At 39.9% G+C, this 26,519-nt stretch overlaps 1 protein-coding gene across 3 annotated transcripts in view; it reads left to right on the top strand.

Moving 5' to 3' along the window:
- LOC126455543 (protein spaetzle 4-like) overlaps positions 1-26,519 on the top strand; it is a 241,577-nt gene that overhangs the window by 205,967 nt on the left and 9,091 nt on the right. For 2 of the 3 annotated variants that reach the window (XM_050091293.1, XM_050091294.1), the window contains exons 2-3: positions 19,836-19,981; positions 21,294-21,956. In XM_050091293.1, the coding sequence (XP_049947250.1) occupies positions 19,836-19,981; positions 21,294-21,956 (809 nt within the window). Of the gene's footprint in view, positions 1-19,835; positions 19,994-21,293; positions 21,957-26,519 lie in introns of those variants that run through there. The other variant, XM_050091295.1, reaches the window with a different exon arrangement.

Genomic DNA, 26,519 nt, shown 5'->3' with positions numbered 1-26,519 from the left:
ATTCTCAGAATACTTTTAAGTGCTGTATAGAGTAGAATACTGTTACATAAATTTCGATCAAGTGTTAACTCACGAAATTGTAGTCTCCTGTCTAAGACAAATACCAAAACTCATAAAGTAGAGGTAAAACACACTTCTAAGCGATGTTAACGTTGAACTATCAGACATTAAATTTCGCGATATTCTGTATGTAATTGTCATTTGGGTTTCCTTGGACTCTTGTGACGAGACGAACGAGTAGTCTGGGTTTCCGTATATGTGTTCTCTTCGATCGCTCCACAAGGCTGTTCGTAAATCTTGTTGCTTCAACTTTTTTCAGCAAATTGTAGTTAGTCCTATGTGGCATCTGATGGGACATGTCTTTTGCGTTTACGTCGAACAGCACCTAAACTAGTTTTATAACTCTCAGGACAAATTCTTCGCGTTACAAGTGCAATGTTCTCTTGTTTTATTATCGTCAGTACTACTTCCAAAGTCCCAGTGTACAATTTTCATCGTGAGCATAATCCAATCATCAGTCACGAAATTATATTTTATTTCCTAATTTTATAAACCTGTGACGACGTGTGTGTACGTCGAATATGCATTCACTGATATCTTGCATCAGCCTAGATTCGAAAAAGAAATTTTGAAGTGTTTGAAGTCCAATACTACGTTACAGTAAAACATGGACTAGGAAACAACTGAAACATTGTTGATGGCGTAAGAAACCTCGTATCACATTTGTACGAGATGTAACAGAAGAGGCCGTACGGTCATTAAAAATATTAGGTTGGTGGATAAGTTAGTTTTTCCGTAAGTTTAATAAACACAACGAACACACATAACATATACTTTAGTCACCAATAATATATTCTCAGTCACTATTTACAACAGTCCGCTAGCGCTGAGATAACTTTTCGATGCCGCGACTGTAGAAATCACGTGGTTTTGAGACGAAGAATTCGTCGAGCCACGTTAGGAGCGCGTTTTCATCCGGGAAGGAGGTCCTTGAAGATTTATCGATAGAGAGCGGAAAACGCGAAAATCTGAGGGCGCAATGATTTCCTAACTCAACTCCTGTTCAATGTTTGTCAGTCTAGCAGAATGCGGGAGGGCGTTATTGTGAAGCAGCAACACTTCACGCAGTCCTCCTGGTAGTTTGCAAGACGCCTCAGTTGTTGACAGTAAATTTCAACAGTGACGGTTACACCTCGGATAAGCAATTCGTAGTACACTACACCGTCGCTATTCTACCAGGTGCATAATAATGTTTTAGGGATGCGCACAGGTTTTTGTTCAGGAAGTTGCAGCTATCCTAAATTCAGCATAAAGACACCATTTATCGTCACCACTAACGTTACAGAATAGGCATGGTCGGTGTTGTTCAGGAGCCAATTGATGACAAGCAAGGAGGGATGTACATATGGCCACCTGGAGATTGTTGTGATTTTGGCTTCGAGCATATGCAGTACCCATAAACCCGACCTTTGAACTATCCCCATAGCAAGCAAATGTCGCAAGATGATGGAATGATCACAGTTCGTTACATTTACCAATTCTCTAGTACACGGACGTAGATCATTGTGGATTAATGCGTTTAAACGATCATCAAACTCCGAAGGTTTGTTGCCGAGCTCTGTCCAATGGCGTTATCCCAATATACGGCGCAAATGTTTCTGGCTGCCTCCGCTGCTGTCACCCTCCACTGAATTCAAACAGAAAAAAATGTCTGAAATGTTGATTTTTCCACTTGGCACTCGATTTTCTATCGCCCGCAGCCCCACTCGCTTTCTCCAAATGACAAGATGACATCATGTAAACTCAAACAAAACAGTGAAGTATAAATGAAAAATGATACTCGGTAAACAGACCCACAGCAACCGAAATATCAACACGCAAAACACAAACGCTGCGAACTTATGCACCAACCTAATACATATTAGTGAGACCTGTATTGGCGGCTTTGGCCTACGTTACTTTTCTACGTAATCGTGTTACACTTTTAACATATTTCGTAACGTTACATTATTTTCTTCAGCCCTTCTGCTTAGTTCTTCGTCTGGATTTCTGGATTCTGAACCAGTTTACAGCGCAGCCTTGAGTTCCTTATTATTTTTAAACAGTTGTCTCACAAACCATTGAATCTGGGGCAGGGAAAGATAAGAGGCGCCAGGTAAGAAGTGGGGAAGTTCAGTTGGCAAGGGAAACTGTTTTGTCGTGGAGGACGACGATCCCGGACGACAGTTCCTCGAGCACTTCAGTTTAGGGAGCGACAAGAGTGCATGTCGGCTGTAACTGTTGGCGAACGTTCCACGAAATCAATCAGAAGAAAGCCCTTTTCGTCTTAGGAAACGGTAGCAGTTATTTTTCGACTTGAGTGAGGAGACCTCGAGTAAGGAGACTTTCAATATCCTTGGGTTCCGCTACTACGTTTTTTGTTTTGATTCTTCCTTGGTGTAGGGTATCCACTGTGGGAAAGCAAATCATCTCTCCATCTTGTCCATAGCATTGCACAACCGATCGTCCGCTTGACGTTCTTTGCTCTCTGCGTTCGATGTTAATAATTTTCGATGGCCAACTAGAAAATAGTTTGCAATGTCTGAGTTTTTCCATGACAATAGTGTATATTAGTGATGCGTCCAACATGAGCCAGAGCATCTGTCATCGAATAGATCGCAGTTATTGATATGCATGTTGCGCTATTTGATTGGATTGGATAAGATAGTGGACATGCCGCTCCTCCTCATGCATCGTACTTCTGAACAAAGGCACTGCAGTATCGTGTTTATCCGCCGATACCGGGCACGCCACTTTCAATTTAGTAAAATGGCTCCTGTGTACGAGAGTCTATATAATGGATGTAAGAGTGCGGGTTATTGATACATGATTGCCGATATACGGAATTTGGGTCTGTTCGTGAAGCGTACTCGGATAGCCTATTGTAAGGTGACTGCTCGCGATAAGAGGGAAATCCGGCTTAGAGTCCCGGTTTGGCAAAGATTTTCGTCGTTGTCATTTCATTACATAGCTGATGGTTGTTTATATTCGCAATGGCAAATAGATTTCATGTACTTTCTGAGGTCTCTACACCACTGTCTAAACTTTCCTCACTCTTGATTGTAAGCCAGTTAAGTAAGCACGACCGATGAATTGGAGCAGCTGTAGATAGTTTTAACTAAAAAGTAGAATCAGAACACAATCTCTGCAATTGTCGGAGCAAAGCTTTTCGAAGCTTCCCCTCAGACAATTGAATGAAAACAACATATTACGCGGTTTCGTAGCCGGCTTAAGTGGCCGAGCGGTTCTAGGCGCTTCAGTCTGGAACCACGCGACAGGTACGGTCGCAGGTTCGAATCCTGCCTCGGGCATGGATGTGTGTGATGTCCTTAGGTTAGCTAGGTTTAAGTAGTTAAAAGTTCTAGGGGACTGATGACCTCAGATGTTAAGTCCCATAGTGCTCAGAGCCATTTGCCATTTGAGCGGTTTCGTAAACAATCAATAAATAGCGCTACATCCTTGTAACTCTGTTCTGAGATTCAAATGTGCGGACGAAGAATGTTAAAGATTGAGTGGACAGACGAAGCAAAAATGAAGTATGGCAAAGAAGAGGTGAAGAACGTTTCTAAGACGACTAATACACCAAGAAGGGATAGATTGGTGGGACATCTTTTCGGCATCTAGGAGAATTTACAGTAAATTGGCACTGGAAGCAGTAGGAAAAGGGGCAATAGAAGGTGCAGACAAAGAGAGAAATATGCGAAGCAGACAGAGGATGTTGGGTGCAGTATTTATACAAGGAAGATACTTGTACAACTGTTTGATTGCAGCTCTAGTCAAGGGCCATCGATGAGGTTTTTAAGTTATTTCTGTCGAGTTAAACGATTTTTCTGCCGAGAAAAAGTCGCTTAGAGTATACGTATACCTCCACTCAGTCCCATTGCTTGTCATGCGAAGCTCTATAATCGTTAGACTAAAAGTTGCATGTCTGACCTTTTCCCTAATCTATGCAAATGAGCACAGTGCGAATGTGAAGTGTACCAAAGGTGGAAAGAGATCTTTATGTGCATCGACTGTTTATTCCACGGTATCTGATACCAAATAATTTGGCAATGATGTATTGAAGAGATGGTGTAAAAGGACTAATTTATGTTTTCATTTGTAATGTAGCTGATATGGATCAATGGACGTAGTAAGTTTTTGCTTCTCATTAGCCTTTTGCACTACATTTAAATAACGAACACCCTGCCAATCTTTTATCAAAACACTGAGAGTCCAAGGTGGTTGGTAGGTTTGATATTCAGACTGCCTAGGTTTTTGTAACATTCAAAGTTCGTTATCTTTAGACTATCCTTTTTGCGTTGCTTTCATTGGTGGTGGTGGTCGTCGTAAACATTAAAATGCTAAAGTTCCTAAGCCCAGAATACAGTGGAATCAACAGAGTGAATAAATTTAAGTACTTAGGAGAAATAATACCGGCAAAGGGGCTAGATAAAGAAACAACAAAACAGAGCCCAGGAAAGGGAAACTGCTTATCAATTAACGAAGGACATTTACAATAAAAAAATCTGTATCTAAAGACAGAAGTCCAACACTACAACAATGTCAAAACCGGAGTGCCTTTATGCAGCAGAATGTTTAGTCCTCAGTAAAAAGGGAGGAACTGAAGTTGTGGGTAAAAATGACAGGAAAGTACTCTGGAAAACACACGCTCCAAGAAAGATGGGAGTATGTCGAAGAAAGGCAACGAAGAAATCTACACCGACTGAAAAACCATCTGATGCTCTCAGACAAAGAATTTCGTTTATGGTGACTTGGATCGAATGAACTTGGAAAGACTGACTGAAAAGATATTCAACCATTCCAACAAAAATCCCGAAACGCAAGTCATTTGGTTCAGAGAAGTGAAGAAAGGCTCAGCAGAAATCAACGCTACGAAAACAGTCTAGACAGGCCATCTTTCCGAAACAAGATTAGTAACAGGTCCCGAGTTAGTCTCGGTTTGGCTCACAATTTTAGTCTGTCTGGAAGTTTCAATTCAGCGTAGACTCCGCTGCAGAGTGACAAATTTCTTTCAAGGTTAAGAAGTTAGTTTTCGCGAAAATGTTCGAAGGCGCATCACTGTATGGACAGATGGAAGAAGAAGTGAACACAGTGAAAGTGTGAAGAAATGCTGGAAACCGGAAAAGAATACATTATGAAGTTACTCCATGTGGTTAGTGGATAGAAAAAAATCTAATAAAAATAAAAATAAAAATAAAAATAAAAATAATAATAAAAATAATAATAAAAATAAAAATAATAATAAAAATAATAATAAAAATAATAATAAAAATAATAATAAAAATAATAATAAAAATAATAATAAAAATAATAATAAAAATAATAATAATAATAAAAATAATAATAAAAAAAACTACAGGAGTCATACCACACAATATCCACCAGTACATCAATGCAATACAGCTACATCCAAACATATATATACAGCTACAGAAATCCGTAATTATTGATACATGTTCAATTACCCGAAAGTTCCTAAATGCAACATAACACATACCGTACAGTTAAAAGGAAGTGACGCTTGATCAAGGTCCGCGTCACTCCATTTTTAACCGGACTTAACGTCTGAGAAAGTGAAAATAATAATAATAATATTTGCAATGGAAGATTGTTTTTTCAGTTAATCAGTCAAATCCCATTGTCAGTAAATTTGAATTGAAGGATGAAGTGTTCCCTAGCTGAAATCACTCCTATTGTTCGTCTTGGAAGCAACGATTTGCACTCTGACACGGAATGGTTACATCAGCTATGACCGTTGCCTAGAAATACTGCGTTTCGTTGGCTTTGATTCTTTGTGTTAATTTTTATCTATTGACATAATAGAAAATACTTGAACAGCCTATACCAGTCTGGTATAATGGTGGTGCTGAAATCATTGAAACGATGCCAGTATGGATCAATAATTAATGAGCGTAAACATTTTACAACAGCAATATAGTATTCGAAAAGAGAGGAAAAACAACAGTACGCCCCTTAACTTGATGACTCACGTTATAGATTAACAAGTGAAGCAACTGTTAGAAATGACATCTGTCGCAAAACTGCTCTAAAATGAAGCTAAATTTATCTCCCTAGGATCCAGGGAACACTATTAATCGGGAGCGTCAGCAACGACTGTGTGTGCTTAATTAATGCCAGCGCTCTTACTAAGGCATTACATTATTTGTGTCGTTTTTATATAACTGTTTTTTGGAAGTTAACGTTTCCACCACTGTAAAAATTTCCATTTTAAAACAAGGTAATGTAAAATAGGAATTAGCTTAATTGTAGCTTGACAGCTTCCACAACTAGTAAAGATTTACACTATAAATTTTGCTCCAACATTGCTTTTAAATTCAGAAATATTTGCTATCAAAAGCTCGCTGAAAGATGCCCAGAAAACAATCATTAACATACTATTGGAAGGAGATTTCCAAGAAAAAGTTCACCCAATGAAATAGTCAATGCAAGCAATAACAAAGCCCACCTATTAGTAAGACAGTGGCAGAGCAAGAACTTGAAACGCAGATAAATGGTAATATCTCAACGAAAATGTTGGAAGAAAGATTAGAGTTTAACATTTCGGTGACGACGAAGTAATTACAGCACAAACTCTGATTTGGAAAGGTAACTGACCGCCGTGCTTCAAAAAAACTACCCAGCTTTCGCCTTCAACAATCCATGGAAACCGCAAATTGATGGCCAGACGATGATTTGAACCACTGTCATCCCGAATAAGAGTCCAATGTCTTGTTACTGCGCCACCGGACTCTCACATATCCCAGTGAGGCGTAGAAATTGGCACTACAGTACTCAGCGGGCAATATGAAATGTGATCTCCACTCAGCTGTTTCACAATGACTGTTAATACATATGACTACACACTCCGCATGTGTGTGATCTTCCCATATATTCTTTTCTAACGCTATGGAAGGCAGGAAATACAGCATAGTATTAGAAGCTCGAAAATTAACTACACAGAAGCAAAAAGAAAAGTCTAAATCCAAAAGTACTCTGCTCGACAAAAAAAGTAAAGCAACCAGAAAGGGATGAGGAAACGGAAAAAGCTGTTCGGTTCGGGGAGGGTATATGGTGATATTTCAGTGATTACATCAAGCCAAATTTACAAAGATCGTGGCAGTTTGGGGCCACTTTGCAGTATAGCGTTCCAACCCATCTAGTTTGGATCCATGCGCTGATTCAGCTGGGAAGTGTGTCATAAGGCTGTTGTAGCCTCTTGTGAAACCAGCTGGATCACAACTGTTGTAACTGGTCCTTGATATCCTGGTTACTAGCACCCTGTTGAAAAATGGCACCACGATACTGCAGCAAGAGGGGTAATACACGAGGGCTCAGGATGTCTACGACGTTCTCTTATGCCGTCAGAGTTCACTCAATCGCTACGATCCGCGACCTGGTGTCGTACCTGATGGCTACCCACATGACGACAATGTAACGCCACTGTGCCTCTCCAAGAACTTGGAAGGATGGAATCTCTCCCCAGGTCGCCGTCATATTGCAGACGATCATCCGTGTGCAGAATGGCGATTCATCGCTGAACACAATGCGACACCATTCACCAACAGTCCACGCTTCTCAGTCATTGCACCCCACCACAAAAGTGTTCATCGCTGAACACAATGCGACACCATTCACCAACAGTCCACGCTTCTCAGTCATGGCACCCCACCACAAAAGCAGCCGCTCCTGTTGTGATGTTAACGGCAGCCTACGAGTGGGACGGTAATTCCCTAGTCTGGCTGGTGCTAGGCTCAGACAAAGACACAGAATGTTGGTAGGAGTCCCATTACTCATTCTCGGATGACACGCGCAGATGTGAAGCGGTCACGATGTGCTTGGTGCACAACACAGTGATTCTCCGTTTTGGTGGTCAGTCGTGGCCGATCGGAACCTTGATGAGGAATACGCCTGCCCTCACACTGTCACTGCCACTGTCACATCCGAATGCCTCAATAATCTGAATATTGTACGATTCGTCTAGCTGGCCAAAAGGAGACAGACAATAAGGCCCCTTCAAACGTGTCAGGTGCTGAAAATACTGTCTCATAGAAGTACAAGGCATCTCTCAGTCCTGCAGTGATTTCTCAACATCTGACGCTGTTCACGCTTCTTGTATACTCTACCAGGCATGGTAACAACACCAAACATGAACAACACTAATGCACTCTGGTGGCAGTTCTACCTATCACTGCGAATTACAACTCTAGTCATTTACATACCCTGCCGATGGTGTGTGCATGTACAAACTTACTTTTCCATCCGACCACGTCGTGGGGTTGCTTCACCTTTTTTCTTTTTTCTTTTTTTTTCTTTTTTTTTTCAAGCAGTGTGTTAAAGACGAGGGTGGTTTGAAAAGTTCTCAGAACGGAACAGAAAAAAGTACTTACATCATTGAACTTCTTTTTGTTTTTCAATTTAGTCTCCTTGTAGATTAATGCACTTGGTCCAACGATGTCCAGTGTCTTGATCCCACCTCGAAAATGAGTCGTCAACTCCAGTAATCAGTTCTTCGTTTGAAGTGATTCTTCGTCCACCAAGAAAAATTTTCAGTTTTGGGAAGAGATGGAACTCTGGTGAAGCCATATCAGGTGAATAAGGCGGGTGTGGCAACAGTTCATATCTTTGTTCGTGTAACTTTGCCATGGCAACGGCACGTGTGCAGGCACGCATTGTCTTGATGGAAGATGACTGTCTTCCTTGCTAACCCTGGCTTTTTTTCGCGTATCTTTTGTTGTAATTTGTCCAGGAGGTTAGCATAGTATTCTCCAGCAATTGTTTGTCCATTGGGGAGATAATCTACAATCAGAATCCCCTTTGAATCTCAGAATACTGATGCCATCACCTTTCCCGCTGCAGGAATTGCCTTTGCTTTCTTTGGTGGCAGAGAATTAGCATGTTTCCTCTGCTTTGACTTGTTTTGTCTCTGGGCTATAGTAGTGCTCCCAAGTTTCATCTGTGCTCACGAACAGGCGCAAAAAATCTTGTTTGTTTCTCCTAAAACGAGCCAAACGTTGTTCCAATATGTCCACTCTCACGCCTTTTTGATCCGGCGTCGAGAGTCGCTGCATCCGTCTTGCAGATATTTTTTTTCATTTCTAATTCTTCAGTTAAAATGTGATATTACCCTTTCAGATGACATCTAGCAAGCGTGAGCAATTTCACGCACTTTCAATCGGCGATCCTCCATGACGATTTTGTATACTTTTGCAATGATTTCAGGAGTAGTGACCCATCTTGGCCGACCACTGCGCGGATCATCATCTAAGCTCTCCCGACCAAATTTTAATTCATTTGTTCACTTGGCAACAGTTAAATATGAAGGAGCATAGTCACCCAGTGTATTCTGGAAATCGGCATATGACTGTCCGTTGCTTTCATACCTATCTTTACGAAGTACTTAATCACTGCTCGAATCTCGATTTTTTTCCATCTTCGCAAATCACTAGGTAGGAACAACAAACCGACATCATCGCCACAGCTCTCTTCCAAGAGCACTGACGTGGCAAGTGTTTACAGGCAACAGTCCAATGAATATCACGTGAACAACTCGTTGCGCTAGCGCTGACCTCTCGTGATGATTCCGAGAACTTTTCAAACCACCCTCGTCGAAAAACTTCCCTGATGTTCTGCAAAATACTTTTGCACATCACCAGGAAAGTGTTCTGTCAAGCGCCGACTGAAAATGCGGTTAAATCGAAAAGTATTATCAATGACAACGGAAAGAGGGCTACAATTCGATTAATAATCTAGAAACGCCTTCCTCTGCATTGTGCATATCATACCCACACGAACAAACGAGAGTAAATGCTATCTTGAGGTGAAAGTATTAATCGGCTACTACTGGCGAAAACAACGAAGAATAACGTCGCAAGTTCGAGAGTTTACTCATATTTGACATGGCAAGAAAACATAATGTTTTGTACAAGGATGCCATCGCTAGAAACTTCATCCCTCCTACTCTTCTTCGACGTTTTAAATAACTATTAATCCGAGAAGTTTGGGTCAGTGATCGCCAATGTTGGGAAGGTAACGTGCGTTCGTGTTGCGGCTCTCGACCTGAACCGATCCAGTCTGAATGTTGTTACCGGTATCGATAGAAATTTTAATTGTCCTAATTTGGCAAGAAGAAAAAGTTTAATGAACAGACTGAGACTCGATGTCCTGAAAGAGATGAGACGCTGTTGAAGGTGGTCAGTTTACAGGTGGGAACACCCCCCCCCCCCCCCCTCCCAGTTCTCTCTCTCTTTTTGCGAAGTAAAGATGCTTATGAGCGAACGAAGAGAACTTTTCCAATTAGACGGCTAAGGATATCTAATGAGATGTCCTCGCCCTGAAGGTCACTAAAATTACCGGTGCTCTTTAACTGATAGTTACCGCGTTAATGTAACAGACCTGTACCTTTAAATACTGTTCCATCTCGAACAGCCAGGTGACAATTGTAGTGCTTTCCCCCCTATTTGGCTGAAGAGCCAAGACTGTTAGCACTCATTTACGGTACGTGAGTGACACTCACTAATTACTCACTAATTTACGTCATGACGCCAAGCAAGTCGTTGGGGTATTGTTCCATTTCTGAATCCTTACGTACTGTAAAGGCTTTGTTCGTTGATGTACGATTAGAAAAGTAAGTTTCTTTCAGAGTAGCAACCTTTGTGACCTATTGCATGGTGTTGCCATTTGCCAACGCCAACAAAGCGTACATTTACGTACGTGTAAGTGAAGGAAACCACTCGTATATGCATGATGTTGTCTTCTGCAAGAGACAGTCTAGTTGCATCGAGTTGGACTGTATTTAGTGTCACTATGTTGGCAGAAACAGTTGAAAATCGATCATCTTTGCCGAAGGCCGAGTGCACGCGCGGAAATACCTGAAAGAGAAAATGTTTCTGTCTCTTAGATCATAACAAAACAGATTTTTAAGATACGTAAAACGATGCTTCATGATAGCGCAGATTATGTTTCCACGTTTCTGTAACTACATGATTAATACTTAATCGATACTTTTGGTTTGTTGTTGTATGGCAGCAAATATAAAATACTGGATAAACCAAAATTTCTATTTTAGTGTGTCAGACTCTACCTTCAGATATTTTTTTCACTGAAATTGGTTTCCTAATAGAAAATCAATCAATATAGGGTTAATTAATTTTTTACACTTCCATTCCGTAGATAAAACGGGTTGCCAGAGTAATGACCCCTGCAGAGCTAGGGATTTTTCAGCCAATTACGAAGCGAGCTTGTAGTGGGGCAGAGGCAGACCCAACTGGGAATATTTGGAAGTTCTCTGTTCTTGCACTTTCCTAACAATCAAGAGAAACCTACCGAAACCCGTTGTGTCGTAATCGGGGGACGGGAACCATTTTTAATATAATTCTGGGACAATGTGTCCCAAAAGAAAATGAAAACTTAATGTATGTAAAAATATGTTAGTGAGTATACACAGTACATTAGATGGCTAGCTCGGTATGTGCAGTGTATCTTTGTCACTATCGGTCGCAGGCGATGCGAACGACGGTGTTTGACGGTAGCGTTAAAAATCAGTTTAAATCCACAACTGGAAGTATAACGGAAGGCTTCGCAGTTCTTTTTTGAAATAAGAGTTTAACGTTGGAAAGCATATTGGTACAATAGTCAACATACCCCGCTAGGTATATTCACCATAAATGGGGAAAAAAAGGCAAGTTTTATTCTCTCTGCCTCTGATGTCGAGGCAGATTTCACTGCTTATCTGGTAAAGTTTGTGGAAGCAATTGATCATTATCCTAGCCTGCTCGAGGGAAACGCTTTGACTGGGACATACAGTATATTGTGAAGAAAAGATTGCAGTGAAGCGAGGAAGACGACAAAAGTTTGGATGGAATACTGGATGACATTAAGACCGAAGTTACCAGCAGATTAAGTTAAAAGAGAAATAAGAACAAAAAGTCTACAGCGCCGCCTGTTCTCTCCATGCCGCCCAAACCTGGCATCCCAAATTCCTCCCGGTAGCAGAGTTTCCATCAGTTTCCTGATAATAAACGTGGCACATATTTCGGGTGCGGAAGCTAACCTTTCGTCTCACACCAGTCCCAGGGGTGGTCTCTGACTGGTTCAGACCGGTACACCTCTCCTATCTCACTGTAGTGCCTCGTTTTTTGACTTTTGTTTCTTTCCCTTTGCTTTCTACTTGGCCCTCTGCCGCAGATACCAAATTGACAAGCCGTCCCTTCCTTCTCCTGGAATCACTAGGGTTCGATTATTAAAGAGAAAATGGGACTGATCACCTATGTGCAGCCCCTTTCAACTTTCCAAAAATTCTTTGATTCTTTTTAAGCAGATGGTCAATAAGAAGCACCTTATTATGCCTGAAAAAGAAGCTGTAACCGAAAAATGCTTGACACGTCGTAAGGAAAATGACGATGTGACTATAGACGGTTTAATATCATTTACTGTTTTTACCTGCATTCTCTAGGGGGTAGGACGATCGAAAAGCGTCCGGTCCCTTCCCAGTAAAGAAATGGTTAACCCACTGAGATGACAAAAGTAATTGTTAGTCTTTTACGTCGTGAACTCCTTATCGTAACGAGTCAGTTCTGCTACTCAGCCTCATTGTAGTAGCGATCCTCCAGCTTTTGCATCCCATTGGAAAAACATGTTCTGCCAAATTTTTGCAAAATATCCGTTGATTGCAAAAATCACTTCTTAAATTCATGAAAATTTCTTTGCAAAAAGCAAAATTTTCAGGTCAGGAAGCAGGAAGAAGTCACTTGGGGCTAAGTCTGGTGAATAGGATGGTTGAGGAACCATTCAAAGCGCAATTCATGCACTTCTGCCATTTTTATCGCTGATATGAAAGATGCTACATTGTCCTAGTGAACAAGCACTTTTTTGCATGCCAACCTTGGTCTTGTTCAGCCAATGCAAGTTTCAAACGATCCAACAACGAAGCATAACAGGGTCCAGTCATGGTTCTTTTTTTTTCTCAGGTAATCTATGAGGATTATTCCTTGAGAATCCCCAAACAGTGGCTATCACGTTACCAGCCTTCGTCGGTGCACTTCTACCAGCCTTTGTCCATTGTTTTTACTACAGTTCTGACTCTGATGGGTAACAACGGATCCATTTTTCATGAGCAGTCATAAATTGGCGCAAATAGTCTTTCGGATTGCGATTAAAGATCGCCAGACATTTTGCAGAAATGCTGTGCCGGATGGGCTTTCGCTTGACTGTGAGCAATCACGTCACCCACCTCGCACGCTACTTCTTCACATCCAACTCTCCGTGTAGGATGTTATGCACTCGCTCAGTTGAGATGCCTATGTCAGAGCGCGGTTTGTCTTCAGCGCTTTTCCGACCAAGTTGTCAACAGCCCTGGTATATACGATGGGTAGTTATAAACTTTTGACTATCACCTCGAAAAAATAAAGTAACATAATTTTCTGTTTGGCCGTACAAGTCTGTAGTTCTGTTTGAAATTCAAATCGTCGCGACACACCAAACAAAAAGAAAATAGTAATAAATACAGAGCCAAGTGTCTCATTGATTCTATATTTCGTAATACACCTGTGTTATTTGAACCGTTGTTAAATACTGACATTTTAAAAGTAGGAATTTGTAATTTCTTGTCAGCCCGAGGTTTTGTTAATAGTTAGGTTTTTTTTACATATTTCATTCTCTACTCGAGAGATTTGCGGGTTGTTGCAGGTCAGACTTTGTACTATCAGCCAGTGATGTCCGAATTGGGAATATTTGGGAGGGAAATTCTGTCACGACATTCGCCTCGTGATCGAGGAAACCCGCCCGAAAACCTTGAGCGGTAACGGGAGGACTAGACTCCTGAAAGTTGGAAACCGCTTCTATATACTTATGATCAACAATGGACAGAAACAATAGAGCTCTTTAGTTGACAACTTAGACGGCTGGCGGCAATTGGCAAACTGTAGAGGTGATTAACTCGACGGATACACGACAGTTACGGTGGACCAAAGACGAAGCTCTGCACCTCTCGTGTAAAGAATGTGTATGAATGAATGGAAATCGAATCTCTTAAGATTACTGCATGTGCATGCATGAACACACACCTGGAACGGCCATAAATCATTTTAACTATCACTGCTACCTTTTACGTAAAACAGAACAGTAGGAAATCATACCTAACACTTCGTCGTCAAAGATTTTAGTTTTTATGTTGTTATCACAGATGTAAAAGGCAGTTTCAATCTCGGTGATGGCCAGATACATGCTTTTACCCATAAATGACCTTGATGGGTGATAGAATACACACATTTCCGTAGTGTAAAATTATTTTTATTCGGTTTCAGTTGGGCTTACTTCCGTTAGTCCTTTCAGAAACACCACTCAAAAATGGCATATAGAAATGGCATTTTATTCTAGAGGAGGATTCAAAAGGTACCCTACAGGTGAGCTTAAAAACTAATGTTTGTTTTACACTTACGACGTATGAAATGACTGTCTTGTATTGGTCGGTGGATAAATTGTATCTCGATTAGTAAAGCCGCGTACACTATGATCGCACCAAGGCTTCTGGCAACAACTGGGGGCCCAGGTTTGCAACATGTTTTGAAACACACAAACAGCTATCCTCGCCAGTGTCGGAGCAGATCAAAGAAAACAGTTTCCGGCCAACCACCTGATATCACTAGCTTGTGATAATTAGTACACAGTACTAAATTTGAGTGGGCCAGGCAAAAAACTGTCGAAATGGCATCTTTGAATTAGTCAAAGGAGTGCCTTAGAAGTATGAGTGACACTGTACAGGGCAGGGCATAAATTGAGGTGGTGCATGAAGCGAAACTGAGCGTAAAATGGTTTCTTCAATCTGGGTTGAAGTGGCAAATGCATCGACAAGCGCAGATTTCAGATTTCATTCATTACAAGCAACATAAACAGTGAAACAATGGAGAAAAGTGATACTAATCGATGTATTTCAGTGATTTTATTTCATTAATTTGCCTATACTATCCTATATGCTTCAAAATTTTGTCCCGCGAACTTCATATACTACCTGGGACATTGATTGCTTCTGAAATAAATTTTCCAACGAGTAACAAGAAGTCTATAGTACAATGGAACTGTTTTTCGGAAATTTGTCTTTATAAGAAACAAATTGTTAGCATATTCGCTAGAATTTAAACATCAGCCTATAATATCATAGTGAAGCTACGGAAACCAGCGTCGTCTCCCATATTCAGCTCCCTTTTTAGGTTATGCCCATCAGTTAGTCTGTACTAGGTTTAGTCCACCAGCGGCTTCTCAGCCTTTCTTTTCCTTACCTTCGAGATGTAATAGTGTAGCACCATACGTCAATGTATTATCCTCGTCAGTAGATATAAAGTAGCCTCTCTTGCCAGCAGGCAGATCAGATTCTTATGCTTTTATCTCTCTCGCAGTTATTTCGTAACTCTGGCCTCTGTGCCTCGATTTACAACTTCTTCGTACTACCACAATTCGATCAGATTTCTGGCCGATGACAGTAACTCCAGATGAACTAACCAGTGAACGAGGGACGGGTGGTGGCCACTGTGACCGAGCGGTTTTAGGCATTTGTCCCGAACCGTGCTGCTGCTACGGTCGCAGGTTCGAATCTTGCCTTGGCATGTATGTGTGTGATGTCCTTAGGTTAGTTAGCTTTAAGTAGTGCTAAGTCTAGGGGATTGATGACCTCAGATGTTAAGTCCCACAGTCCTTAGAGCCATTTTTTGAGGGACAGGTAACCGCTCTGTTTAGTCCCCAATTAATGAACATAGCGCAGCAAACGATGCGGGAACACTATGGAACGAGAAATGTACTCTGAAGCATACACAATGACCTATAATAAGAAACACTATTACTGTATAAACAAGGTGCCAACGACAGTGTGTACGCAGCTCAGTCATAATGGCCTATTAATGTTTGTATCTTACCATATCCTTTGGTTTTATATGTGTACGTACACATACGTCGATTGAATTTATATGTGTAAGGATTCTGTGGAAAATCACAACTTTACTTCTGTACTTCCTTGCTGACCCTCATTTAAATCTTCGAGCAATAAACATCTGACTGAACATATTCCCATGACTGCCGGTTTAGATGACTGCCGTCTGCAGCAGGTAAAAAGGTTTGCGCCAATCGCCGTCGCGCGGCTACCTGGGAAGAAGCGCTCGCGTCTGCCTTTCTACCGGTCTCTAATGAAGCCGCCCGTCGAGACTGCCTTCCACGCGAGGTCTTCGCCGATATATAACACAAACCTACTTTCCACACTAGCCGCGTTTCTCCCTTCACTCTTGTGTCAACATTTCTCCCAGATGTCTGTGTCTCTTATATCCAATGATATGTTGCTGGCCGTATGGTGTGAATATGAAACACTCTCTCGTGATAATATAGTGGCACCTTAGACTGTGGTGACACGGTGTTTGCATTATTTTCTAAACAGAAGGCCTTGTAGAAAATTTTACTTATAAAATACCGACAAACAATACTTTCCGCGTAAGTAAGTCGACACTCGGCACGGTGGCTGTTGGGAGCGACCATAAGTGGGAAATGCCTTTACAGCCGCTCGCCTATGCCACTGCGTCGAGTGTCAACTTAGTTTGCGCAGAGAGATATACCTACGTTTTACGCTGAAATAATGGCATTTACTCTTTACTGTGACAGTGCTGATACTGTATGGACTTGAGTATGTAAAGTCATAATGTTTCTGTTATCAGTGTGCATTGTACAACTATGCCTCATTCTGAAGTCATCAGTCTTCTGATTGGTTTTATGAAGGACACAACATGTTCATTTCTTGTGCCAACTCCTTCATCCCAGAATGGCACTTAGAGCCGAAGTCTTCAATTATTTATTGGATGTATTGGCGCCTTTTCTTTTTTCCAGACTCAGAATACCTACAATTATAAATTTATACACCTATGTGTCTGTACTCTATATTAAAAATAATATTTCAGAATTTATTGCCAGAGGGGAAATACATGAGCACAACACCAGGGCTACGGGAAACTTAGACATACCATGCCACAGATTAGCAAGAACAGGAAATTCCCATGAAGTTAACCCACTCAAAATGTTCAATAAACTGCCAATTCATGTTCAGTCTATGGATGCAATTTTTTCTTTTTAAATTAAGTACTACAGCTGGCTGTCAGATCATCCATTCTATGACATTAAAGAATTCTTTGAGATGCCTGAGCAGGATATTAGCATTTAAAAGTTGTCTATAATTAAACATATTATTATGTGCTATGGTTAATCATGTGTAATTACATAGTATATACAATAAACAATAGAATAGTATATTATATTAGATTACAGTATAGCTTATTGCATTAACTTTTAGAAGCTATCCTGATGTAATTTGGTACACTGCCATGCTTGAAATGTATTCTATAATGTACTAACACTTGTTTATTTTATTATTCTGTATGTACTAGTACATACTGCATGACAAAGCCAATATCATTGTAAAGTGATCTATGGTGAATAAAATTCTTGATTTACATGAGAGCCGGGTTGGGCTGCGTTCCCACCCTATCTTCAGGGAAAGAAAAAAATAGTGTAGTCAGGTGTTTTTCTTTCAAGTAAATGTCTTAAAAATCAGTATTATCCAGGTTTTTAATAGGGTCTGAATTGGAACTTTTTCATCTGTCTTCCAAAATGTTAAAAACATTTCATACTTCTAGATCTAGGTCCCCCACCTCCTCCTCTCTCCCCTACAAACTCTCATATGGGTGCCTTTGGTTGGGTGTGTGCCAATCTCTGACTTCCCTTACAATTTTTATCCTATAAACTCTCTTTACTGCCATGGAAGTTGTTCCCTAATGTCTTAATATCTGCTGTCAGCCTGCCCTTCCTGCTTCATATGTTCCTTTCTTCACAGACTCTGCAGGGAACCACCTCATTTCTTATATTATCAATCTGTCTAATTTTCAACATCCTTCAAACGTTTACTGGTAGATTCTCTTCTTTTCCTGTTTTCCCCATCCATGATTCACTACCATACAGTACTGTCCTCTGAATGTACGTTAACAATTATTTTCCTCAAATTAAGACTGGTTATATTACAGATGTCTATTTTCTATCAATAAATATCAGTTAGCCTATCTGCTAAAAATGGAGATTAGAGCTGCTCCTTTTCGGCTGTGACATTCTTTTAGTTCAAAGTTTATTTGCATATGTTTCTGATGCATGGAGGGACAGCTGGTTCCAAACCAGATTAATTAAACCTAGATTAATTTTAGTTGTTAGTGCAAATACATGCATCTATATGCTAATAGACTCTTAATTATTTCCTTGCCCCTACTATGTCAATTTACTGGCCTTGAGTTTAAGCATTAGTATATATTTTGGTTTTAAATGTAGACAGATGTGCAATAGGTTGTGAATTAAAGGCCACATTAACATAAAGGTACATAACAAGAAAACAAAAGAATTTGGAATTGTGTGGTAAGTATTACTGCACTACACTCCATAACGTTTTAAATGAAAGTCTTACTGCCATTCATTCAACTAAAATTTTACAGGTATCAAGCCTGCAATTTATGTTGTTAATACCTCTTCGAACTGTTTTATTAGCATCACCAGTAATAATAGGTGTATCATTCCCGTTCTTTAGGTATAGTTAATGATAGCCTTTCTTTATGGATAATTAATGATAGCTTTTTCTTTCTAAGAACCTACATTGTCCTTAGATTTAGCTACAATATGATTTATTACTGTGATTTTGTCAATAAGTAATGTCCTAATATGTGATGAATAGAGGAAGAGTTTAAGATATTGGTTACGTAGATAGCAGTGTAACTAGAAAAGTTCTGTTATCCTTCATACATTTGTGTTGTTCTTATGCTGAAACACAAACAGATGTAACAGTTCCCTCTCTTATGCTTTGTTTGCACTTTTGCTTGACCTCCTTCAAGGATTGCTACTTCCCCATTTCTCCTTTCCAGATGAGTTTACTCGAGGTATTTCTGAGAGCTCTGTGTAAACTCTTATTTGAGAAGATGGTGGTTCTGATCCTGGCCCAGCTATTTTTATTTAAGTTTTCAGCAGTTTCCCTAAATCACTTTGGGTGAATGACCGAATGCTTCCTTCAAGGAGGTAATAGAATATAATTTCCTGACTCATCTGTTTTCAAACCCAAGCTTGTGCTCTCTAATGACCTCAATGTTTAAGATACAACAAACTCTAAATTCCATTAGTTTTCAAAGTTCGGCAGTTTGCAATGGCTATGTGAAGACATCTCTTAAGATAAGTCACCTTGTCATGCTATTAATTGTTAATATACAGATGATTCATGTTTGAATGAGCTCACTGATCCCAAAAGCAAGTCATCATACTGGGAAAATATCACTCCCCGACCCTAACAGTAGAAAATTTTATATTTATGATTAACAATATTTTTTGTTTTGATATTATCCAGCATAAAGAGAGAAAGTAAGTTAGTGTTTGATATTCCATGAATATTGGGATTATTAGACATACAATACTTGATAGGTTCTATTGTCTGGGTTAGTAAAAATTTCATAAGAAGGCACATTAAAAAGGCTCTAAATCTGTATCTCTCTTAAACAAGGTTGGTTGATACATTAAAACATGAGAATATATATTAGCTCTTCGATGTATTGAGCACTTCCTTAAATTAGAAAAATGTTAGCATCTTACAAACAGTAAGCAACAGACAGAAAAATAGGTGAACATCTTAGAAACTAATCACTGTAACACTGCTTCAAGCATGTCACAATAGTGCCCATTTTCTTATTCATAGTTCTGTGTATACACACCCACATTTTGTATAACAATGTAATTGTCTTTTACAGATTATTCTAAGTTGCATTCACATTTTACATGCATATGATGGCTATTCGTCATGTGCAAAACCATACAGGACATCTAAATCTCATGAACCACCATGTGACTTTCAGAAGCAATCATGGTGCACAGTCCCTGGAAGTGCCTACCCCTGGTGAGTGCACTTGTAAGTAGTCAAGCCAAAGAGATGTTAAACCATGATAATAATTCAGAAAATAAATTATTTTAATTTAATACATTTTAAGTACACATAAGAGTTCTCAAGGCCATGCTCTTAAATTCCCTGAAGAATTTCAATAATATAACCATAATTTATGAGATGCCCATTGGCAGCTCATGGTGTAGAGGTTAGTGTTACTGTATCTAGATCACAGAGTCTGGTTTGGATTCCCAACTGGTTCAAAGGTTCTCTTTGGTTGGGAATTGGTTGTTTATATAATGTTAATCATTTCATCTCATCTCACCTTCATCGCAAAGATGTTCATGTCACAATCAATGTGTCAAATGGAAATACTTGCACCAGGTGGCTGGACAACCCCAGATGGGGTCTCCCAGCCAAAAACGCCATATGATCATTTAATTTCATGAGATGCATGGTGTCAATACGTATGATGCATTATGTACTTCTTGTCTTGATGTTGATGCTGAAATCCACAAGGAAAAAGACCTAAGGCGTCATGTTAGTCCTAAACATCTCGGCAGTTAGACCAAACTCTTTGAGATTGGTTGATGCCAGTTTCAAAGAATGTACTTCTATCTGAACACCACTCCAGATTCAGTCAATAGAACTGAGCTCAAGTAACATGCAAACAACCTCATGTTTACAGTATGTCAATCTAACTACTCTGAAACAATTTGGGAACAGTGTAATAGCATGTTGTTACTCAAGTGGGGGAGGAAACGGTTCACAGTCTGCCAACGGCTTCAAGTATCAGATATATGAGGTATCATAGCATGTGTCCAGCCCCCAATTCTCGTGTATCTGATAAGACTCTAATTCTGCAATCAGTTTTTTTGTGGGAAATTGTCTGATCATCATGTTTGCATTTGTTGCACTTGCAGCCACTAATAGGTCTGACAACATGATTTTTATGTGAGATACGAGAAACCATTCCATGTTGCAAACCAATAAGGATAGTGTCAGCTGTTCCTAATTTAACTGCTCATAGGTGTACAGTGGCATAAATTAAATTGCTTTTATTAGAACAACTTAAAATGCATATAAACATCCAGGGGCTTAAAAAGAAATTTTAATGTTATATGATACACAAATATCTATCACACATGCATTGCCATACAGTTCATCATAGAATAAGACTTTCTGTTGCATCAAAGACAAATTACTCTAAATATTAAAATGCTGTAATATTAATGTTCGTCACTTAGACTGTTCAAATATTGCATGTTTCTTCTTGTTTTAATGAAGTTTGCTTTTAAATATAGTAATCCTGTTTGGAATCTTCTAGGCATGCAGTTCGCCGATTTGTCCAGGAGAACCATGGCCTGATGCGAAGAATGTATGGTGAAGAAAGACACATTTCCGTCCTCAGAGCTGAAATTGTGTCCAATGATGTGAATTACATGCACGACAATGAATGGAAGCTTGGAGAATCGCGAAGAACATCATTCAGAAATAAGGCTCCTGTGACAAGTGCCACTACAAAGGAACAGAAGCAAGAAGCTCCCTCTTCATCTACCTCAACTGAAGCTCCTCAAGGAAAAACTACAAACACTAAGAGCACTACACAGAACACAACACAGAATCTGAAGCCATCTCCACTAACCACTACCAATTTTTCCTCAAAGTATAATACCACCCAGCATACAACTGTAACACCTGCCAGCACACTGCTGACAACTACTGCTCAAGATAACAGCACAAGTTTCATTGAAGACTCTACAGAAGACAGCTTTATGGGATCAAGCCTTGTGCCAGATCTTATTACTGATCAGGTTGAAATTACAACTGACACAGTTATTGTTACAAATACTCGCATAACAACTACTGAAGGGACAACCAGTACAACAGCACAGCTACTGAAGGAGGACGTTTCAGAAACTATGCTTTTTCAAGATGCACAAGCAAAGCATAAGGAACAGCCACTGCCAGCACACAGACTTCGAGGAGTGTAAGTCATTTGTCTGAAAATCACAGTACTGAGATATAAAAACTCTACTGTATAACCAAGTTTTAATTTTATTATTGTTGTACAATTAAGTAAATGTTACTTCACTATTGAAGTAGGGCTACTTCTTCTAATTTAATTCTGAATCTGTTTTTGGAAAGGAAGTATATCAAGAGAGTTGCTGATATTCACTTCCAGAGTTTTTGTTGTGGAATTTATGTGCGAAGGAAAAAGTATTTTGCTCCTTAAAGCAGCAGAAGTTTTACACACTGTAAAATACTGTACACACTTCTGGTATACATACTTACTGCAAGTTTCACAACTCCTGATATCTGACATGAACCTCAATCTGTTAATTTTCAGTCGTGGTTCCTCACAATCTTTTTTTCACTTGTAGCAAGAGGTATTTTATACTTAATGACTATCTCTGTTATGAAACCCAAGGATACCACATTTTTCATTTCATTTGATTGAGTTTATTTTTATTCCTACTGTGTGGTATGTCATCATTCCATTCCTTGCTGTTGAGTCGAGTGATAGAAACACTGTCATTGAGAGTTAAATGCAAAACACTTGATGCAATTTGAGATATATTTTAAGTAAAAACAGTAAGTTCAAAGACTTCTCAACTGTTTCATATCCGTAGAAAAAAAACAAGATTTGTCCTACAGTGCAAAAAAAAGGTCTCTGCTAGCCTTCAACCTTATCATTTTCTTCAGGTATATGAGCAAATTTATTTGCTGGGAACCAAATCCAGTGAATATGGTAGATGGACAAGAGTGTTAAAGTGAAAGTTGTGCAGTTTCTCTACAATCCAGAACTTAGAAAAGTTTATTGTGATGGAAAAAACTTTCTTCTTCATAACATGAACTGCATGTTTCAGTGTGTTGAGTAAAGAAATGTAATACTCCCCAATTACAGTTACATCCTTACAGAGGACATACTTCAGGAATCCACCTAATTGCAGCTGTGATACTTTCTGCTGGTGCAACTGTTTCTTTTACTTTCTTTGGCGCACTGTTATCACCCACTGCTTCGACTATTTTTGTCTCTGGCTTTTAACTATAAATCCACAGCGTATGTATCTTCAACTCACAGAGGACATCATTATATTGTTGGCTGTTTAGGTTTTTGAAGGCTCTGAGATCTCATCATCTTTGGTGGCTGCATAGTCGCACTTAACTCAGCACCTCAGTTTCCAAATAACTGAAAATTCCGAAAATACTTTATTATAGGCCTTAACCCAGCAGAATGTGTGATTGTTTATATGTTCACCACAAACAAACAACTGACCACGCATGTCTGGAACATCACAGTGCACATATAAACATTCACATGTTTCTAATGTAGTGTTTTGTCCACATAGATACCATAGGTGAAAGCTTCTGGTATGATACTTGTATAACTATTTCAGTCGTTGTAGGCAAATGTGGGGCTTTCACCACCAGAGAGGTTTACGGGGATGTATAAATCCCTCGAGTATAGTTTTCCAACATAATACATCAGTTTTTTTTATTTCTTTTGAACTTAAGCTTTTCGCGCCTTATCCTGAAAAATGAAACTCTGTGCCTGGAAATTTGTCCCTGCACCAAACTGAGAAACTGCGGTATGCAAAGGTTTTTTGTGTTCTGTCATAGGCTATTTTGTAGTGGCAGGTTGGAAGAGGGGAACGATGGAGTGAGGTAGCGGGCAAGGAAAGATTAAGAGTAGACAGACAGCTGAGTAAACACTTGTTGTTCGTGGTTGTGCCCTACAAAGTGCTATACTTTAGTGGTATAACATTTATGGAATTTTCAGAAAGAATTATCTGTGTTTGGAATAGGTGTTTATCGTTCAAAACTACTGCCAGGCATGTGAATTTCATGTGTGTCACAAAACTGCTTATATATATTCACTGGAAAAAGTTCAAAAAATGAGTGCATTTTACTGCATACCTTCACAATCACGAATATTTTAGGACTTGGCTGAGGCTTTTTACTGTTTGAAATATTTTATCTTTGTACAAAATTTAAAATAGTATGGGGTAGTAGACTCAGCAGGTTCATGGTATTTACCTTATCTACATGATAAAGAAGTAAACATTACATTGGTTTTAGTTCTAGGAAATCCTGCAGTGACTGAAACTGACTCGCTTCATGTATATTGATAGGAATTATGTTATTTCATGGCTTTTCTTGATACACTGATATGATCATATTATCGAGTCTTGTACAGATCCTCAGGAGTGTTATTCATGCATTCTGGAATGTCCATTATAATTTTGTTAATTGTACCAAGCAAGCTGGTTTGTTGGTTTCCAGATGTTTTGCTGGAAAAAGTGAAGTGAAAAAGGTGGCACACACATTACTTCCTTTAGTTGAGTATGGACTCAAAAATTTCTTCACTACAATTTCACTAAGATTTAGAGTCTTTATTGACAATTATCATGTACTTCTGCTCATACTTGTCAGGTTTTGAAACTGTGAAGTGACGTATACACTGGGAGAGGAGCAACTGCTCACTGACACAAATATGTAGGCTAGAAATGTATGTGCTTTGAAAGTTTGCTATGAATCCCTCCCTTGCATCTGCAATGAGAGCAAACTTGTCACATTTTAGTCACTCCAACCTCACTGAACTCGAATCAAACCTGAGGAACCTCATGATTACTCTAAAGCGATTATGTGATATTGCAGATTAATAAAATTGTATTCCCCATTTCTGTTCCTTTGAATTCAGTGGCATCCATAATATACAGAGTTGTATGAAATGCATCAAACTCTTATAACTGTAATGAACATTCTTCACCTCCCAGCACACTACATGCCTCTGTTGCAAGTGAAATTTTAAATGTCCTATGAAGTTTCAGGATTGCAGCTGGATCATGTTGACTTCTTTCCGCAGTATTATGACTGGCAACCGTTCAACCATCTTCAGGTGAGTGTCCACCACTGCAGACTGCCAGTTCATGGCATTGGCTTTGTAGAAAAAACTGGCTCGGAAACTCATGTGCATTGGTGGCTGTCACCGGAGTGTCCTCTGTCAAAATCCATGCCCTCTGCAAAGACTGTTCCATCTGTGGCACGCAAGCACGTGCATAAAGCTGAAACCGCATGTCTGCCTTCTGTTGGAATGTGCACTTGTCACTGAAAACAAATGTGAGATATCTCTTTAGAATAAAACGCATTCTCTCAGAAGAAATTAAAGAGATAACCGGGTCCCAAGCCTTGTCCAGTTTAAAGCTGCCATCATAATTTATAAGGTTTTGAGGTAGACATATTTCTGCACATTCTTTGATTACTGAATCCCAAAAGGATCTTGTTGGGGCCAAGATTTTTGTGGCAGGGTAGTTCACAGAATGTCCAATGGTAATACAATGATCAGCTATGGCTGACTTACTGGGCTGTGGAAGTCTAGTGTGGCACTCATGTCCAACGCACCTTTCATGTACTGTGTGTATCGTCTGACCTAAAGACGCTTTGCCACACTGGCCAGAAATTTTGTAAATCTCGTCTTTGCAGACCCAGATCGCACTTTACTGAACCGATAAGGACACTAATCTTTGCTGGTGCCTGTAAGATTACTTTAACTTGATGTTTCCTTAGGATTCTGCCTAGTTTAGACAAGAGGTTGCTGATGTATGGAAAAAGGCCCTGGACTTGAACAGCTCCTTATCTTCTTGATGTTGTGGGTGGTCATGTTTCTTCCTCCTTAGTGCGGCACTAATTTGATGTGGAGAGTAACCATTGCCTTGAACACCAACTGTAGATGGTCTAGCTCCTTTGAAAGTGTATCTCCATCAGAAACAACATGAGCCCAGTGCACCAATGTTCTAAGGATGCCAGTAGTTCATGAAGGGTGATGGCAGCTTGACATTTGAAGCCATCACCCTTCACAAACTTCTTGCTACTTAGACCTTTGGTGCACCTGGCTCGGCCGCGGTGGTCTCGCGGTTCTAGGCGCGCAGTCCGGAACCGCGCGACTGCTACGGTCGCATGTTCGAATCCTGCCTCGGGCATGGATGTGTGTGATGTCCTTAGGTTAGTTCGGTTTAAGTAGCTCTAAGTTCTAGGGGACTGATGACCACAGCTGTTAAGTCCCATAGTGCTCAGAGCCATTTGAACCATTTTGCACCTGGCTCATGTTGTTTCTGATGGGGACAGCCTTACAAAGGAGCTAGAACCATTACAGTTGATGTTCAAAGGTAATGGTTACTCTCTGCATCAAATTAGTGCAATGTTAAGGAGGAAGAAACATGATCACTCACATCAAGAAGATAAGGAGCTGTTCAGGTCCAGGGCGTTCCTTCCATACGTTGGCAACTTTTTGTCTAAACTAGACAGGAAACATAAAGTTCGTTATCTTCCAGCCACAGGCAAAGATTAGTGTCCTTCTCGGTTCAGTAAAGAATGATTTGGGTCATCGGAAGGCCGGGATTTACAAAATGCCTTGCCAGTGTGGTAAGGCATACATAGGTCAGATGATAAGCAAAGTACATGAAAGGTGCGTTGAACTTGAGCACCACACTTGCCTTTCGTAGCCCAGTAAGTGGCCATAGCTGAGCATTGTATTACCTCTGCACACTCT

This window comes from Schistocerca serialis, chromosome 2, assembly GCF_023864345.2.
Source record: "Schistocerca serialis cubense isolate TAMUIC-IGC-003099 chromosome 2, iqSchSeri2.2, whole genome shotgun sequence".
In the NCBI taxonomy this organism is placed as follows: Eukaryota; Metazoa; Arthropoda; class Insecta; order Orthoptera; family Acrididae; genus Schistocerca; species Schistocerca serialis.
The sequence above is the reverse complement of the archived record's forward strand: the minus strand, read 5'-3'. Positions and strand labels throughout refer to the sequence as shown.